The 17253-nt window shown below is 37.8% G+C and overlaps 1 protein-coding gene across 1 annotated transcript in view; it reads right to left on the reverse strand.

Annotated features, from left to right (window-relative positions):
- The window catches only part of MYH10 (myosin heavy chain 10), a 201397-nt gene that overhangs the window by 11541 nt on the left and 172603 nt on the right, over positions 1 to 17253 (reverse strand). Inside the window, exons 27-38 of the mRNA XM_027857033.1 lie at positions 16351 to 16495; positions 12664 to 12870; positions 12114 to 12218; positions 11204 to 11356; positions 10490 to 10738; positions 10127 to 10339; positions 4890 to 5102; positions 4571 to 4732; positions 3692 to 3820; positions 2639 to 2727; positions 1383 to 1506; positions 1060 to 1268 (exon numbers count right to left, since the gene is read on the reverse strand). Coding sequence (XP_027712834.1) covers positions 1060 to 1268; positions 1383 to 1506; positions 2639 to 2727; positions 3692 to 3820; positions 4571 to 4732; positions 4890 to 5102; positions 10127 to 10339; positions 10490 to 10738; positions 11204 to 11356; positions 12114 to 12218; positions 12664 to 12870; positions 16351 to 16495 — 1998 coding nt within the window. The remainder of the gene's footprint in view (positions 1 to 1059; positions 1269 to 1382; positions 1507 to 2638; positions 2728 to 3691; positions 3821 to 4570; positions 4733 to 4889; positions 5103 to 10126; positions 10340 to 10489; positions 10739 to 11203; positions 11357 to 12113; positions 12219 to 12663; positions 12871 to 16350; positions 16496 to 17253) is intronic.

The raw sequence follows: 17253 nt of genomic DNA on the forward strand, positions 1-17253 counted from the left end.
GACATATGAAGTACTTAAAAAAAATTCTGGCTACGACATCTTAAGAAGGCCATTTGATGATCTGGAAAGCATCCAGAAGAGGGCAGCCAGGGTTACCGTGGAGATAAGAAAACTTAGGGCAGATATGAACTAACTTCAAGTATGTGAATTCTGTCATGTGGAAGAGAGATTAGACTTCCTCTGCTTGGTCCCTGAAAGCAGAACTAGAAGCAATGGGTAGAAGTTGTAAATAGGCAATTTTAGGTTTAATATAAGAAAAAAACTTCCTAGCACTCAGAGCTGCGTACAAGCTGAATGAATTGCCTTGGAAGGGCCCAATTTCACGGATGTCCAAGGTTGTACGATATTCGGTAGACAGATTCTTGCTTTTGGGTGATTACCAAATCAGAGTGGTATGTTCCCACTCTGAATTCCATGATGTAGCAAGTCATGTTAATTCCAATTTTATTTCGTTTACTGGAATAACATGATATAGTGGAAATAATAAAGACAATGTTTTTATGCTGTTTTTAAGGTTTACACTGGGTTTTCCCCATTTGAGGTGTAACCCTGGGCTTTGGTACTATTTGGGCTTAAGTCAATTTACCTCTCTAGGCCTCAGTTTCCACATCAGTAAACAGGGTGGGGAAGAGGGCTGACTGAAATCCCTTCCAACTTTAATCTTTGCAAAAGGTTAGGGAAAAAAAATCACAATTTTTTTTTTTTACAACCGGAGGTTTACTTTTGAACAATGACATAATAAAGTCAGGAATCCTGGGTTTGACACTTAGGTTCTTCTACTTGCTAAGAATATGCACTGTGGTAAGTCACTTATTTCTTCATGACCTTAGAGTCCTCTTGTAAAATGAGTAAGTTGCACTAGAAAATCTCTAAGGTCCCTTTTCCAGTACCTATATTTGGAGAGAAAACATTTTTAAAGACATCTCAAGGAAAACAAAAGTATTTTCTAAACTAGAATTGTTCCATACTAGCAAGTTGAAGAATATAAATATTTACTATGTAAACACACATTTAAGGAAGTTGAATTCCAGGCAGATACAGTTAAGCTGAGATTCTTACTTGGCTTCCTGTTCGAGCTGTTCTTCCATCTGCCCAATCTTTGCTTCCAAAGCAGAGATGGTGGCCTTGAATTTAGACTTCACCGATCCCTCCAGCTCCTGCAGCTTGGCCTTCAGCTCTTTGCTCTGTCTTTCAAGCTGCTGACGGGCACTCTCACTTTTCTGGGCAGCACTGCGCTCTCCAGCCAGCTCAGAATTGAGAGTGTCCACCTACAGAGGAGGAAGAAGGACCACCAGCCGTGTTACATCAGGAGAAGTCTTTCACCCCATTGGCTTAGAAAATGAAGCCAGACCTTGAATAGCAATCTTTGGTGACCAGTTTACCTGCAGAGTGGCCTTACGGAACCGGTCATTGAGGAGTTCCAAGTTACTCTGCTCTTCCTCCAGTTCCTCCTCCAGCTGTGCGATACGAGCCTCCAGGCGCCGTTTTTCATCCAGTAAAGAGGATCTGAGAGGCAGAAGGAGAAAGAGAGAGTGCATCAACACAGCAACAAAGAGAGACCACTGACAATGAAGCCAATCAGTCCTTCATGACAGCACTCTGTAAGGAGATGTGACTATAGCCCCTTCTTTCCTCACTGACAAAATGAGAGGGTTGAAACAGATGATCCTAAGGTCCTCTCTAGCTCTGAAGTTCTATGACCACACCAGGACAATTTACACAATGACAACATTATAGGAAAAAAAAAACTGTGGAAGACTTGAGAACTCTTATTATTAATGCAATGACATACTATGACTCTAGAGGACCAAAGACCACTCAATTCCTGCCAAAGAACTGATGGACTTAATGTACAGAATAAGACATGCATATTTGGACAGAACGTAAGAATTTTTTTTTTTTTTTTTGCTGAACCATTTTTTTAAATTGTTAATTAAGGGAGGTCAGTGGGAGGGAAAGATAATAAATAGTATAATTTTTTTTTTAAGTTCTATGGCTCTATTTTCAGTGTTATAATAATAGAGAATTCAATTAAATTAAAGTGATGGGGAGGGAGAAGACAAATCAGCTAAAGGGTCCTTCTATTAAGAGAAGTGATTCGGAATCTTTAAGTGAATGAACCTGGACCCTAAAGAAATTTGAAAGGATTCTTTATGAAAAGTGAATCCACAGGGACAATTTCCAAGTACTTTCGTTACCAAATCCTATGAATTTTTATAGATTAAAAAACAATAGTTGCAATTTTGAGGTTAGTGTATAATGTAGATTTAATGTATTCTAATCAAATCAACTAACATTTATTGAGTGACCATGTGCCAGGCACAATCCCCAAACGTAAGAATGACATATTTATCATACTACATTGGCACATTAATGACTGTCCTAGAGTCACAGAGCTACTTAGTAGCAGAATGAAACCAGTAACTTGACTCCTAATCCAGTGGTTTTTCTGCATAAACGTACCATCAAACAAATCCAAACACAAATCGTGGTTCCTGGGTTACCTATAGAGTTACTCTTTCTAAGAAAGGCAAATACACTAACAGGCCTTAACAACTGGACTACCCAAATGAAAACAAGCTGTGTTTTGTCATTAGCTCCTAAACCTTTCCTATTAGGGAATAAGTATTTGACTCACTTCCCAGAAGCACTGTTGGCTATCTCATCAGCAAGTTCATCTCTCTCTTGTTCAGCATGTCGACGAGCTCTTTCAGAAGAAGCAAGTTCCTAAAATGTTCAGATCGAGACATTTCTATTTATTGTTTATTTATTTTGGGGGCTATATATTTTTCCCAATTAAATGTAAAAACAACTTTGAACATTCGTTTTAAAAACTGAGTCCCAAATTCTCTCACTACTTCCCTCCCGGTTGATGGGCATTCTCTCAATTTCCAATTCTTTACCACCACAGAAAGAGCTACCATAAATATTTTTGTACAAACAGGTTTTTTTCCCTTTTTTTGATCAGACTGAGAAATTTTTAGAGAGTTCTAGCATTGCTAAAATATTCTTCAAACAAGAAACCCAATTAACAAAGTTTGGCCCTCAGAAGACCAATACTTCTATTCATATGTACTAAAAAACATACCATATACAAAAACCCATCCATGAAATCTATCTGAAAATGACCTTCCCAAACAGTAGTCTATTAAGTAGCCAGAGATGATCACACTATTCAAAAGGAGGGCCAAGCCTACACAATTTATTTTAACAGGAAAATGTGCAGTTTTCCTTTTTATTTGTCAAACTGAAGAAATGAAAATATCCCCAATCTGTACAATATTACAATTGCAATAGTGAATGTATCAGTAAAGAAATGTACAGCTTTGGCTCCCACAGCAGTTGTGACACAAGTGCAAGCATCTGACACCCACTCCCTGTATAGCTCAACTAAAAATCCCCATCATTTTTTTAGCCAGTTAACGTTTAACCTGTAACGAATACTGAAGAAAGATGCTACAGAAATTATAAATAAATAAGCAGGTTAGAATATCCCACTATGCATAATGGGATTTCTTTATAGGTAACAGAAGAAGAACACTGAGCACACCCAGGTTTTATATGAGTCAAATTCTGGAGAAAAGCATAGCCTATATTTAGATCAACACTGTACTTCCATGATAATGGAGATTATTATTTAAATGGAAACAAGATGCTATTGTTTGAAAAAAAATTATTTCCTGCATCTGACCTCTTGTAGTTGAAGTATTTCTGCTTCAAGACTTTTTAATTTTTTTTCATTTTCCTTGGACTGAGCAAAGATCTCATCCCGGGATGCACGAGCTTCTTCTAATTCACGCTGGTAGTCTTTCATTTGTGCCTGTTTTTAAAGAAGAGTATTTTGGGAAGCAATTTGGTGGTTAAAATGAATAGCATGAGAAAATCCCTAATATAAAGTAGTAATAAAAGGGCAAAGATTAAAATATTCCTTTCTAGATTACTGAATACTTTTTGCTGGTTCACTTTTACCAGAATAAGGTCACCAAAGGCCTAAAAGCCTGGTAATAAGGAAATGGCATGAGGACCCAGAAGCCTTATAACTTTGTTCCTAGGTTGGTTTGCTGTATCTTCAACTGGGGATGAGCCCATTACACACGATAGCAGGAATTCATATCTAAACAGGCATGAAATTTGTTTTTTTTACCAAGTAACTTGCCTGGTCTCCATCTTTTACATGGGCAATCATGAGGACATTATATGGCATGTGCATAGTTTCTTTCTATAATAAGCTAATAATAATAATTATTATGTATATTGTTAATAATAAGTCAACTAACACATAAACCTTTAAAGTTTGCAAAGTCCCTTTATGTATATTATTTCATTTAATTCTTACAACAATGCTGTTTTATCATCTCTATTTTAGAAATGAGGTAACTTAGGCCAAGGAAGGTGGAGAGAGTTGCTCAGGGTCATATATCTGCTAAGAATGCTAGAAAGGACTTGAGCCCAAACCTTACTGACATCCAGCCAGTTGCTCTGGCTGCTGTGCCAGGCTGCTGCACACCTGGAAGAATGATGGTCTAACCAAAATGAGCCATCGGGTGGTAGATGGCCTGGCTTCACACACCTGAAGTTTTCGAAGCTGTTTGATCACTTCATCCCTCGCCTTATTTGCAGTCTCTATTTGTGCCTCAAGGTCCTTCAGGTCCATTTCCATTTTCTTCTTGGAAGCAACTGCAAGAGCTCTCTGTTTACGCTCATCCTCCAATTCGGCCTCAAGCTCACGCACCTGACATAGATTTATACTTGGTTAACAGACACACAGAGGGTGGCTTCTCTCATATTTCACAATGGTTCTCATTAGCTGGATAGATGGAATGGGTACAGAATGACTATCAGGACTCACAAGTACCAAACGCACTTCAGGGGGATTTTCCACAGCCTACCTGTTTAATCAGCAGCCTCTTCTTCTCTTCATTCTGTTCATCTCTGGTCTGCAGATCTCTCTCAAACTGGGCCTTCATGGCTTGCATATTGACTTCCAGACGAAGTTTAGCATCTTCTGTAGCCTGAAGTTCATCTTCCAGCTCCTCCAATTGTGTCTTCATTTCCTCAACTTGCTGTTCCAAGGCCCGTTTGGATTTTTCAAGTTCATGGACCTATGCCAGGAGAAGTCACAGAATCAGAGACTTACAGCTAGAAGCAGCCACAGAGGTCACTGAGTCAGCGAAGAAATGATGCCAGAAGCCAGTTCCAGTCTACCTTCCTAGGTTTACTTTTATGTTACTCCCCAGGCTTCCTTCCTCTTCTCTACCCTCAGCAGTCCATCTCCCATATCTCTGCCATTGCATAAGCCGTCCCATGTGCCTGGAGTGGGACACCTATCCCCACCTGCAGGTTCTACCTCCTGGGTGAAGCCTTTCTTGAACCCTTGATTCATTAGTATTCTTTCTCTTCCCAAATTATCATCTGTTTACATATTGTTTTGAAGTCATATGTTTTGGAATGTCTCTTTACAGTTATCTATAAGCATAACAGATAAGCCCTAAATTTGGACAATTCAAATAAAATAAACTGCAATATTAATCTTTTGTCACAATTTGTCTGTCCTGCTCTCCTACTTCACTGGATCCATAGTGGAGATAGATAATTCCATGCAAACTGATGAAAAGTTCTAATTTAAGAAGAAGCACCTGTGTTTGGATATGATCTCTTCACAGGCTGCCAACTAAACAGACTATTGAGTATTTCATCTCAGAAGAGAGCTGCTTCTTACTGATGCACTATGCTCTGGCTGATTTTTTTTTTAAAGTTGTAATAACAATTAACAATAACAAATAACAATAACATAAGGTTGGGGGGTAGTATTCAGAAATTTTGGTTTAAAGACCTTCTTGTTGGGATGTAGATAATATCAGAAGAAAATGGTGAGAGTCAAGAAAGGATGTTACTTCTATTTAGAATTCTCTCAGTAGTCAGTCAAGAAACATTTATTAAACTCCTACCAGGTGCCAGGAACTGTGTGGGGATATAAAGAAAGGCAGAAGACAGGCCCTGCCTTCAAGGAACCCAGAAACAAGAAGCAAACAAATATGTATAAATATGCTATACACAGGATAAACAGGAAATAATTAATAGAAAGAAGGTACTGGAATTAAGAGGAGTGGTGCAGCTAGGTGGCACAGTAGATAGAGCACCGACCCTGGAGTCAGGAGAACTTGAGTTCAAATCTGGCCTCAGATACATAATACTCACTAGCTGTGTGACTCTGGGCAAGTCACTTAACCCCAACTGCCTTACAGAAAAAAAAAAAAAAAGAATTAAGAGGGGTTGGGAAAGGCTTCTGTAAGATGAGATTATAGTTGAGACTTAAAGGAAGCCAGGGAAGTCAGAAGGCAGTGGGGGACAACTAAAGAAAATGCCCTGAGTTGACAGATGGAATGTCTTGTTTGTGGAACAGCCACAAGTCCCATGTCACTGGAATGAAGAGTATGTGGTGAGGACTAAGATCTAAGGAGGAGACTAGGTTATGAAGGACTTTGAATGCCAAAGAGAGGAATGACTGAGTTTGTTGAGTAGGGGGTGACATGATTGGATGTGTACTTTAGAAAAGGTGGGAGAAGAGAAGGGGCCCAAGGACAGAACCTTACTGGACACCTATGATTAGAGGATGTTATTTGGATGAGGATCCAGCAGAAGAGACTGAGAAGAAGCAGTCAGATAGGTAGGAGAACCAGGAGAGAATTGTGTCCCAAAAAGGAAGAGCATCAAGGAGAAAAGGGTGATCAAAAGTGTAAAAGGCTGCAAAGAGGTCGAGAAGAATGAGTGTTGAGAAAAGGCCATTAGACTAGGAGATCACAGGCAACCTTGAAGAGAACAGTTTTCGTGGAATGATGAGGCTGGAAGTCAGACGGTAAGAAGTTAAAAAGAAAGTGAGAGGAGAGAAAGTGGAGGCACCTAATGTAGAGAGCCTCTTCAAGGAGGTTAGCTACAAAGGACAGAAGAGATACAGGACAAAAGTAGTGTTGGAAGGATCAAGTGAAGGATTTTTGAGGATGGGGGAGACATGAGCATGTCTGTTAGGCAGTAGGGAAGGAGTCAGTAGACAGAGATTGAAAATGTGATAGATCAGGGACAATAGAGGGGAAAATCCATTGAGGCAGATGGGATGGAATGAGATAACATGAGCAGGTAGAGAGGTGAGCTATGGTAATGAGTAAGGATACCTCATTACGTGAGACAGGAATGAAGGAGGAAATAGTGGCAGAAGGCATATAAGTAATATGAAATGGAAAAGAGAACTCATGGCAAATGGCCTCAATTTTTCCTGTAAAATATGAGGCAAAGTTCTCAGCTGGATCAACTCTAGCTCATGATCTGCAATAAATAATCAAGCATTGCCTTAAAGAAAGCCTAACAATTTATCATAAACTTCTAGCTTCTTTATTTACGCCAGGAGTTCCCCTCCCCTGGTCCACTTGAAGCCTGTGAACCCCTTCTCAGATCAGTATTTCTTCTCTTTTTCTTCTTTTTTTTAGGTGAGGCAATTGGGGTTAAGTGACTTGCCCAGAGTCACGCAGTAAGTGTCAAGTGTCTGAGGTTGGATTTGAACTCAGGTCCTCCTGATTCCAAGGCTGGGGCTCTATCCACTGTGCCACCTAGCTGCCCTAGAACAGTGTTTCTAAATGCATAAAACAAATACATAGGATAACAAAGGAAGCCAATTATATTGAAATAAAGTTGCCAAAATATTTTTAAAAACAAGCTCACAAATCTTCAAGACACAAACTCAATTATTCCTGGATCTCTTTTCTTAAATTCATGCTAAAAGGTCCTCAACATCCACAATTATGACTATGTCAGTCATTAAAAGTATTCAACTTTATAGGAAAAAGGGTGTCCAGCAGTACCAGAAGTTAAACTATGTTACAGAGCAGTAATCATCAAAACAATTTGGTATTAGTTAAGAAATAGAGAGGTTGACCAGTGGAACACATAAGGTACACAATACACAGAAGCAAATGAACATGGTAGCTTATGGTTTAATAAAGCAAATCATCCCAGTTATTGGGGTAAGAAATTACTATTCGAAAAAAACTGCTGGAAAAACTGGAAAACAGTCCAGCAAAAACAAGGTATAGATCAAAATCTTACATCATATACCAATATAAATACCAAATGTGTATATGATTTAGATACAAAGGATAACAATGAATTAGGGGAGCAAGGAAGAAATTACTATTCATATCTATGGAGAAAGTTTCATGATGAGACAAGGAAGACAGAGGATTAAAGAAGGTAAAATGGACAACTGTCATTATTCAAAATTAAAGAGAAGCAGGTAAATGGGGTAAAAAAATCTTTGTAGAAAACATCTTTGATAAAAGTCTCATTTCTAAGTTATATAGGGAATGGATCCAAAATTTTAAGACTAAGAGCCATTCTCCAATTGATAAATGGTCAAAAGATATGATCAGACAGTTTTTCAAAGGAAGAAATCCAAATTATCAATAACAATATAAAAATGCTTTAAATCACTAATAATCAGAAAAATGCAAATTAAAACAATTCTGGAGTTTTACCGCATACCTACTAGATTAACAAAGTTGATCAAAAAAAAGAAAATGATAAATGCTGACAGGGCTATGGCAAAACAGGTACATTAATGCACTGTTGGTCAAGTTATGAACTGGTTTAGCCATTCTGAAAGGAACATGGAACTATATCCTCAAAATGATTAAACTGCAGGCCCTCTCCTTAGTGATACCACTAATAGGTCTATGCCCTTAAAGAGATTAAAGAAAGGAAAAGGACATATATGAACAAAAATAGCAGCTCTTTTCTTGTGGCAAAGAATTGGAAACTAAGGAGAGGCCATCAATTGGGGAATGGCTGAACAAGCTGTGGTATATGAATGTGAAGGAATACTGCTGTGCTATAAGAAATGATGAAAGTAATGGTCCTAGAGAAATTTGGGAAGACTTATATGTAACTCACGAGTCCTTTGTCAGTATTAGAGTGGCATCTGGAGAATCAAATTAAGGGGTGAGAGAGGATTATACTGAAAGAAGGAGAAAGGGAGAGGTAGAATGGGGTAAATTATCTCACATAAAACAGACAAGAAAAGTCTTTTACAGTGGAGGGAAAGTGGGGGAAGGTGAGAAGGAATGAGTGAATCTTATTCTCATAGGATCTGGCTCAAGGAGGGAATAACATACACACTCAGCTGGGCATGGAAATCTATCTTACCCCATGGGAAAATAGGGGGAAGAGGGGATAAGAGAGCAGGAAGTGATAGCGGGGAAGGGGGTAACCTGAAGCAAACACTTTTAAGGAGGAACAGGGTCAAAAGAAAATAGAATAAATGGGGGTGGGATAGAATGAAGGGAAATATAGTTAGTTTTTCACAACATGACTACTATGGAGGTGTTTTGCATGACTACACATGTATAGCCTGTATCGAGTTGCTTGCCTTCTCAATGAGGGAGGAAGGGAGAAAATTTGGAACCCAAAATTTTAAAAACAAAAGTTAAAAAAAATTGTTTTCACATGCAACTGGGAAATAAGATATACAGGAAATGGGGTACAGAAATCCATCCTGCTCCATAGGAAAACTGAAGGGGAAGGGGATAAGAGAAGGGGGGGAGAGATAGAAGGGAAGGCAGACTAGGGGAAGGGGTACTCAGAATGCATGCCATCTTGGGGTGGGGGGAGGGATGAGATGGGGAGAAAATTTGGAACGCAAAATCTTGAGGAAGTGAATGTTGAAAACTAAAAATAAATAAATAAATTTAAAAAAAAGGAAAGATTAGTAATTCTGATTCACACAATGACAGATCATGATGAAACATGTAAACCTACCTTCTGACAGAGAGATTATGGATTCAAGATAACAGATTGATGATAATATATCTACAGCTATATATTCACATCTATATGAATGATGAATCATCACCTCTCTGTCAGAAGGTAGGTAGCATGTTTCATACAGAGATGGATATGGTCGGGGCAGGAGTTTGTTCTGCTTAACTACACGTGTTTGTAACAGAGGCTTTGTTTTCCTTTCTTTCTCAGTGGGGAGGGAGATGGTGGGAGAGATTTTTGGCGATTTGAAAAAAAATGAAACTGCCAAACCCCACTTCAGCCCCAAATAGTGCCGTCAGTTGAGAAATACGAAACTTACATTTTTCCCCACGTCATCCTTTGAACTCATCAAGTCTTCCATATCTGTGCGCAGCTGTTTATTCTGCCTCTCAAATTCCTCCTTTGCTTCTAATGCCTCTTCCAGTGCTCGGGCCAAGGACAAGGCTTTGGTCTCCTTTTCTCTGGCCTCCGCTTCAGCTCGGTCTCTCTCTTCTGCATATCGAGCGGAAACATTCTTCTCTTCTGCCAGGAGCTGCATATATCAATACAATGAAAAATTTAACCCTAAAGTGTACTTCCATCACATCATTAACTATTGCACAAGTAACAGACTGACTCCTAAATGAATTAGGAGATCCCTTCTACTGGATCTCAAGTTTACGAGACACAAACAATTGCCTACTTGATCAAACTTCTTCTGCTTTTTCTCTAAGTTGGAGACAATCTGGCGCTGATGATCCAGATCCACCATTAAGTCATCAAGCTCTTGCTGTAGACGTGTCTTGGTTTTCTCAAGCTTGTCATAAGCCAGCGCCTTTTCCTCTAAGCGCTGGCTCAAAGCCTCCATGTCTTTCAGCAGCTTCTTCTTGTTCTCTTCCAAGTTTTCAATTGTTCCCAAGTCATCATCTACCTTTTTCTTAGTATCAGCCAGCTACATTTTATAAGGAAAAAGAGGTATTATTATTAAAGAACACAAATGCTAATCAATAGCTGAAGAATCATAGCATCATAGAGGAAATATTTACTTTGAAGAGTCTATGAGGTAAGATTTAAATTTAACATGTTTGCATTTGTTTAACTGTATTATAAATCAACTGCAAGCAAATTTTCAATGGTAATAGTCAAAATCTATAATTTATTTGGAGAATATAGTGGGTAGTCAATAATCTGCAAATTTTAACATAGATTCTTATGTGTTCATTTAAAACACTCCCATCATTGCACCAAAATTATCTAGGTTAAAAAAAAAATGTGCTTAATTCTTAACTTAGCACAACCTAATTAACTGTCCCAAATGGTGCTAAAACAATTCAGCCTTCTCATGATACGACTGGCTTAAGTGTTACGTAGCCAGACCAATAACATTACTGTCTTAAAAAGAAAAAGCACAGCCCACCTGCGAATGCAAAACTAGCACTTGTTTTTCCAGGCTCTTCCTGGCCTCCTCCTCCTCCTCCTGCTGCTCCTGAAGGCTGGTCTTCTCCTCCTCTAACTGCCTGATCCGGCTGCTGAGGTTCAACTTTTGGCGTGTCTCTTCTTGAAGCAGCTCCTATGTCAGAAAAATCAAAATGAAGTTATGACAAGCACCCATAGTTGAACCGTTAAGTTTAAAAGCTCTAAAATACAAATTCGTAGTGAACCACATACTTTTTGTCTCAAACTGAGACCTACAAAATGTGTAACAAATTTAAAATACAGTCCCAAACAACATCCACTTCATTTTTACCAATATTAAAAATTGTCTCTGCAAAGCACTTCTTAATTTCTGATATGCTATATTGTTTCTCTGTATTATGTGAAAGTTTTGCAAGTTTTTATTTCAAGACTAGACAATATGGATAATTTAACAATGATTAAATTTCAAATTAGTCACTTCCTGATGTTTTTATATCACAAAAAATACATTTCTACATGTATTAGTGCAAGATGATGGCTATAAAATCAGATCACAAAGTTCTTGGCAAAAAGGGTCCATAGAAGAAACTATAATTACAGCTACCAAGGACGTTTATTTGGAATTAAACAACTGCCTTCTATGATCACCAGCAACATATACTGTTAAAGACCTGTGCACAAGAATGTGAGCGTGTAGAGACAGAGACAGATATTCTAGAGATTATCTCTTGTAGAGTGTACTCATCCTATTCAAAGCAAAAGACAAGTAGAATACAAAATAAACAAAGTGATAATCAAGCTGCTTTTAATTTTTTGGCAGATGTAATTCAAGGACTAGTGTGTAATCTATCTATATACTAAAACATAAGAGGAGAACTTTTATAAGAAGACTTTTCTTCCCACAAATGCACCTGTGTATCCTGTAGCTGTGACTCAAGACTGGCTGCATCCTTGGCAAATTTAATGCCCTTCTTTTCTGCTTCTTCCAGGAGGGTTGAGACATTATCCAATTCATTCTGCAGACAAGAATAAAAGTCCAAATTTAGCACAACGGTAAGCAAGTTAAAAAAATGTCAAAAATTACTGTACTCAAAATATACTAGATTCCCCATGCAAGAGTTATGAAAATATGGAAAAGAATTATACAGGTCACAAGGTGTGCAGGGACTCTGATCTGCAATTATCAGAAGTACTGATAATGAAATCAGAGCCAGGAACCACACTGGTAAGCATCATTAATACCAACCTACTTTTAAGAATAGGAATTTTATCTCCTAGAGGAAGAAAGTATAAACAGGAAACACCTTTTAAGTGTTAAAATATCAGTATTTACAACTAGTGACAGTCTTCACATCTCTTCTTCAAATGCACAGCACACTAACGGAGCATTTTTACATTGGTTAAAAAATAGGAAATGCTATCACTGGTTTGGGTTTAAAGAATGAAGGTTTTCTAACTTACCTGGAGCTTATTTGCTTTTTCAGCAAGTTCTACCCGCAGCCTGTCTCCTTCTGTGACCTTGGCATGTAGTTCTTGTACCTGGGCGTCTAGTTTCTTTCTCTTGTGTTCAGATTCAGCCTTGACTTGCTGCAGCACCTTCACTTCACAGGCCAACTCTTTGTTATCAGTTTCTAGACCTTGCTTGTTTTTCTCAAGGTTTACTTTGAACTATCAGACAGAAAAACCACATGAGTAGAAATTATTTCATAAATACAACTATTTTTATAGCACTGCATGATGCTTTCACCAAGAAGACTGTTCTTTGAATATGTAGTCTATTTCTACATGTGAAGACATAGGGACCATGTCTCATTAAATTTTTATCTCCCTCAGAGCCTAGAAGAGACACATGGCAGGTGCTTTCTTTTCTTTTTTTTTTTTAATTTTTAGGCAACTAGGGTTAAGTGACTTGCCCAGGGTCACACAGCTAGTAAGTGTCAAGTGTTTGGTCTGAGGCCGCATTTGAACTCAGGTCCTCCTGACTTCAGGGCCAGGACTCTATCCACTGTGCCACCTAACTGCCCCTTGGCAGGTGCTTAAAGATGTATACTGAACACACACACACACACACACACACACACACACACACACACACACACACTCAATATATACGTAGAAATTAGGCCAGGACTAGAAAATGCCAGAAGATTACCTTTGGCAACTGTGTCTCTTGCTTTGGATAGATCAGAGATCTCCAAGAACCCCAATGAATATCCTCCCAAAGGGCATTCTTATGTTTCTTCAATTTTAAAGAGTATCATCTCATTTATTATGTTAGTGACACTATACCATTGTGAGGCAAACAAATAAGCATGAGACTTGGTCCTTGCCATGAAGAAGCAGAAAACTTCATTGGGATAAGAAGACTAACACATTTAAATTAACGACATGGAGGCAATTTTAATAAAGTGCCAATGAGAGTGGGAGAAAGAAATGATGAGTTGTTTCGGTGCAAACTAACTGATAGGACACCTAAATGGTAATGTCCTGAGCTATGGGAGTGGAATATTGAGTGTGAAGGAAGACAAATAGACACACTAGCATATTAGAGTTAGACTAATCTATCTTGATGCTCAAAATGGATATAAAACTCTAATTTTAAAGATCATGTCATAAAAAAGATAGAACTAGATTACAAATGGTACTTTACCTTTTTACACCTGTGGCTAAGAGGAAGTATTATTAATCAAACAAGGCACAGAAAATAAGTAATACAGAGTGAAGAAAACAGAGTCAAAAGAATATAATGACTAGAGTGTAAATAAAGTAAACTGACATGTAAAAAAACCCCATATAACCAATGTTACTGTCTTTCTGTAAAGACTTAACAAAGTAGATTTCTGGGAAACATGGTTGCCTGAATGTTCTGCTCCCACATACCTACCCTGCTCATACCAGATGGACTAATGGTCAAGAAATCCAGAAACTAGGAAAAAAATCACTTCTACTCCAGGACTGTACAAATAGTCAGTTAGAAGCTCACAGGCAACAGAAAAAGGAAACCACCAGCAAAATCTGGGCCAGTGCAAATAAGCCCCTCCATCTTGACCAGAGAAGCACCAGAACAGATCAGAGATAGTCAGAGACACAGATAGTCAGTCCACAAGGCTCTGCCTGGAGGCAGCAAGAGCAAGAACATATGTTGATTTAGTTTGGATGATTTCTGCAGTGAATTTCTCTACCTTTTCATCCTCTGCAACCAATATTGGTACTTAAACTGCAATTATTTTCATGGTGGTCTTTTTGCAAATACTTATTATGAATATTACAATAAGAGATAACCAAACATCTCATGAAATGGTGCTTCTTACTACTTCTGAGAGTTCAACAAACCAACTCTGCCAATTGTTGTATTCTTTTTTCCAAGTCTCCATGAGCTTCCATTGAGCTCTAACTTTCTTCTTTATTCTGGTTTCAATTATAGTGAAATATCAAGGTTGATATGATTTAATTCCTCAAGGACTATTCTACTTAAGGATTTCATATTTAGAGGACAAATAGTTAAGTTAAAGTTTGCATAAGTATGTGACTCTTGGTATTCTCCAGACCCTCTTCTACTTTGCTAACACTCCTAAAGAAGGGGAAGGGGGTCTCAGAGGGCTGAAGGGCCAGTTGTTTCATGGTTTGCTGTAGCCAAAGAATTCAACACCCAGTGAGACTAGTGTCTCTAGACTTAATGAGTTTAGTCCTCAGAAGGCTGACTCAGACTGCTGCCAGGACCATGCTTTTATGCAGAATGGTATTGCCCTTTCCTTTATTACCTCTTGGATTTTGCTATTATTATACAGATATGCTGTTGATTGCTGTGGGTTTATTTTGTTGCCTAAAACTGCTGAAGCTATTAACTGTATTAATTAGTATTTTTTCATGATTCCTTGAGATTTTCTAAGTAAACTACAATTTCATCAGCAAAGAGATAGTTTTACCTTCTATTTTGCCCATATTTATACCTTTTGATTTTTTTTTCTATTGTCTTATTGCTACTGTGAACATTTCTAGAACTACCTCAAATAACGGTAGGGAGACTGGGCACCCTTGCTTTACTTTTGTATTTACTGGGAAAGCATCTAGTGTATCTCCATTGCACATAATACTTGTCTTTGGTTTTAGATATTTTCTCTCATATTAAAAAATATCATAAAATGTCTATGTTTTCAGAGTTTTTAGCACAAACGAATGCTATACTTTGTCAAAGCCTTTTTCTCCATCTATTGAGATAGAATAAAAGACATGAATTACTTAGGAAAAAACTTCCTATCTTATAGAAACAACTAGGAAAACTGGAAAGTAATTTGGCAGAATTAGTCTTACCTCAACACCATATCCCACAATTCAATCCAGACATATGACCTCAATATTAAATACCATAAAGAATAGAAGCTGACCTTTTATAGTTATGGATAAGCAATGCATTCTTAACCAAACAAGAGACAGAAGCAATTACAGAAGATAAAATTTTGATTACACGAAATTAAAAAGTTTCTGCACAAACAAAATCAGTGCATCAAGGCTAAGTAGGGAAGTGGATGAATGGGAAAAAATTCTTTTTTCAAATTTATCAGATTTCTCTGATAGAAGTTTGGTATCCAATATGTAAACACACACACACAGACAGACACACACAAAAGATCAAAAGCCATTCACCAATAGGTAAGTGGTCAAAGATTATGAACAGTTATCAAAAGAATTGCACAGTACTAATATAACCAGATGAGAGCGGAGTCTGTGTTGGCACGGCCTGTACTCTATTCTCATCCAAGTGTGACAGACCTTTCTTGGGGACCTTCTAAGTTGTCTTTGGCTGGAAAATTATTTCACCCCATCCTTTTGTGAGTTCTGTTGCTCCAAGAATTGGAGCATTATTTAAAGGTGTTCAGAAGGGTTTTGGGGAGAGCTCAGGCGAGTTGCTGCCTTTTCTCTGTCATTTTGGCTCTGCCCTCTTCCTCTTTTTCCTTTAAAAAATATTATTATATGGGACAATTCTTTGGGAGAGGAGATGAGGTATACTGGAAGAATTTGGTGATATAAAAATGAAATATATCAATAAAATTTTATTTTAAAAAAGAAAATTACGGTAGATGAAAAATGAGAAATTTAATTTGGGAACTGGTTTGGAGACAAATATAAATGACTGAAATTTTTATTTACCCTTTTAGCCTGTTCAAGTTGTTCAGAGAGTTCCTCTAGGGCACTAGCATGTCTCTGCCTTATGTCCTGGATTTGAGCTTCATGGTTCTTAGTTTCTTCTTCAATAGCCTTCTTCAGTTCAGCTACTTCCTGCTCACGTTTAGTCCTACAGAAAGCAATTTTTAACACAAAGAAATCCAGAATTATTTTCTTAATACATTTAAGAATTGAGAGTACAAAACCACATCTTTTTATAGAAGTTTTAGCTCCTCAAATACTGTACTGTAATAAACTACAATAGAAAAACTAGTTCAACTGGTATTTTATGAGAAGAACCAGTGTGGTGTAGTGGCAGCCCAGAAACTGGGATTCAAATTCCAGGTCTGTATTTTACTATCAGTGTAACTCTGGGCAAGGTCACGTGGGCCTTAATGCCCTATTTTGTGAAATGGGGATAATACTTTATTCACACCATGAAATAGGCAGGTGAAGTACTTCATAAACTTTGAGGAACATAGAATATGATTAATTATTGGACCTATACCTCAGCTGCTCAATAACTGGGCAAACTTAGCCAAGTCATTAATCTTCTCTGGGCCTCAGTTACTTTCTCTCTATATAAGATGGGGCTGGATATGCTAGGTCTCCTTCTAGCCCTAAGCAGTCTATGACTTTATAAGCTAGAAATTTCTTTGTCATTTCCTATAAAAATTTGTTCATTCTACATACTGCTTTTATTGAAAAAGAAGCAAACAACAAGCTGATACTGAGGAGCCATTTAAATAGTAACAGCATTCAAAGTATTATACAGTACAAATTCAACTTAATCTCCTCTGCAGTCTACATCCACAGAATGATGATCCTACAAAACTGTAGACAGTTAATCCGTTTATTGAATTATATAAGGTATATAGTAGGACTTTG

This window comes from Vombatus ursinus, unplaced genomic scaffold, assembly GCF_900497805.2.
Source record: "Vombatus ursinus unplaced genomic scaffold, bare-nosed wombat genome assembly UNPS02011916.1, whole genome shotgun sequence".
NCBI lineage: Eukaryota > Metazoa > Chordata > Mammalia > Diprotodontia > Vombatidae > Vombatus > Vombatus ursinus.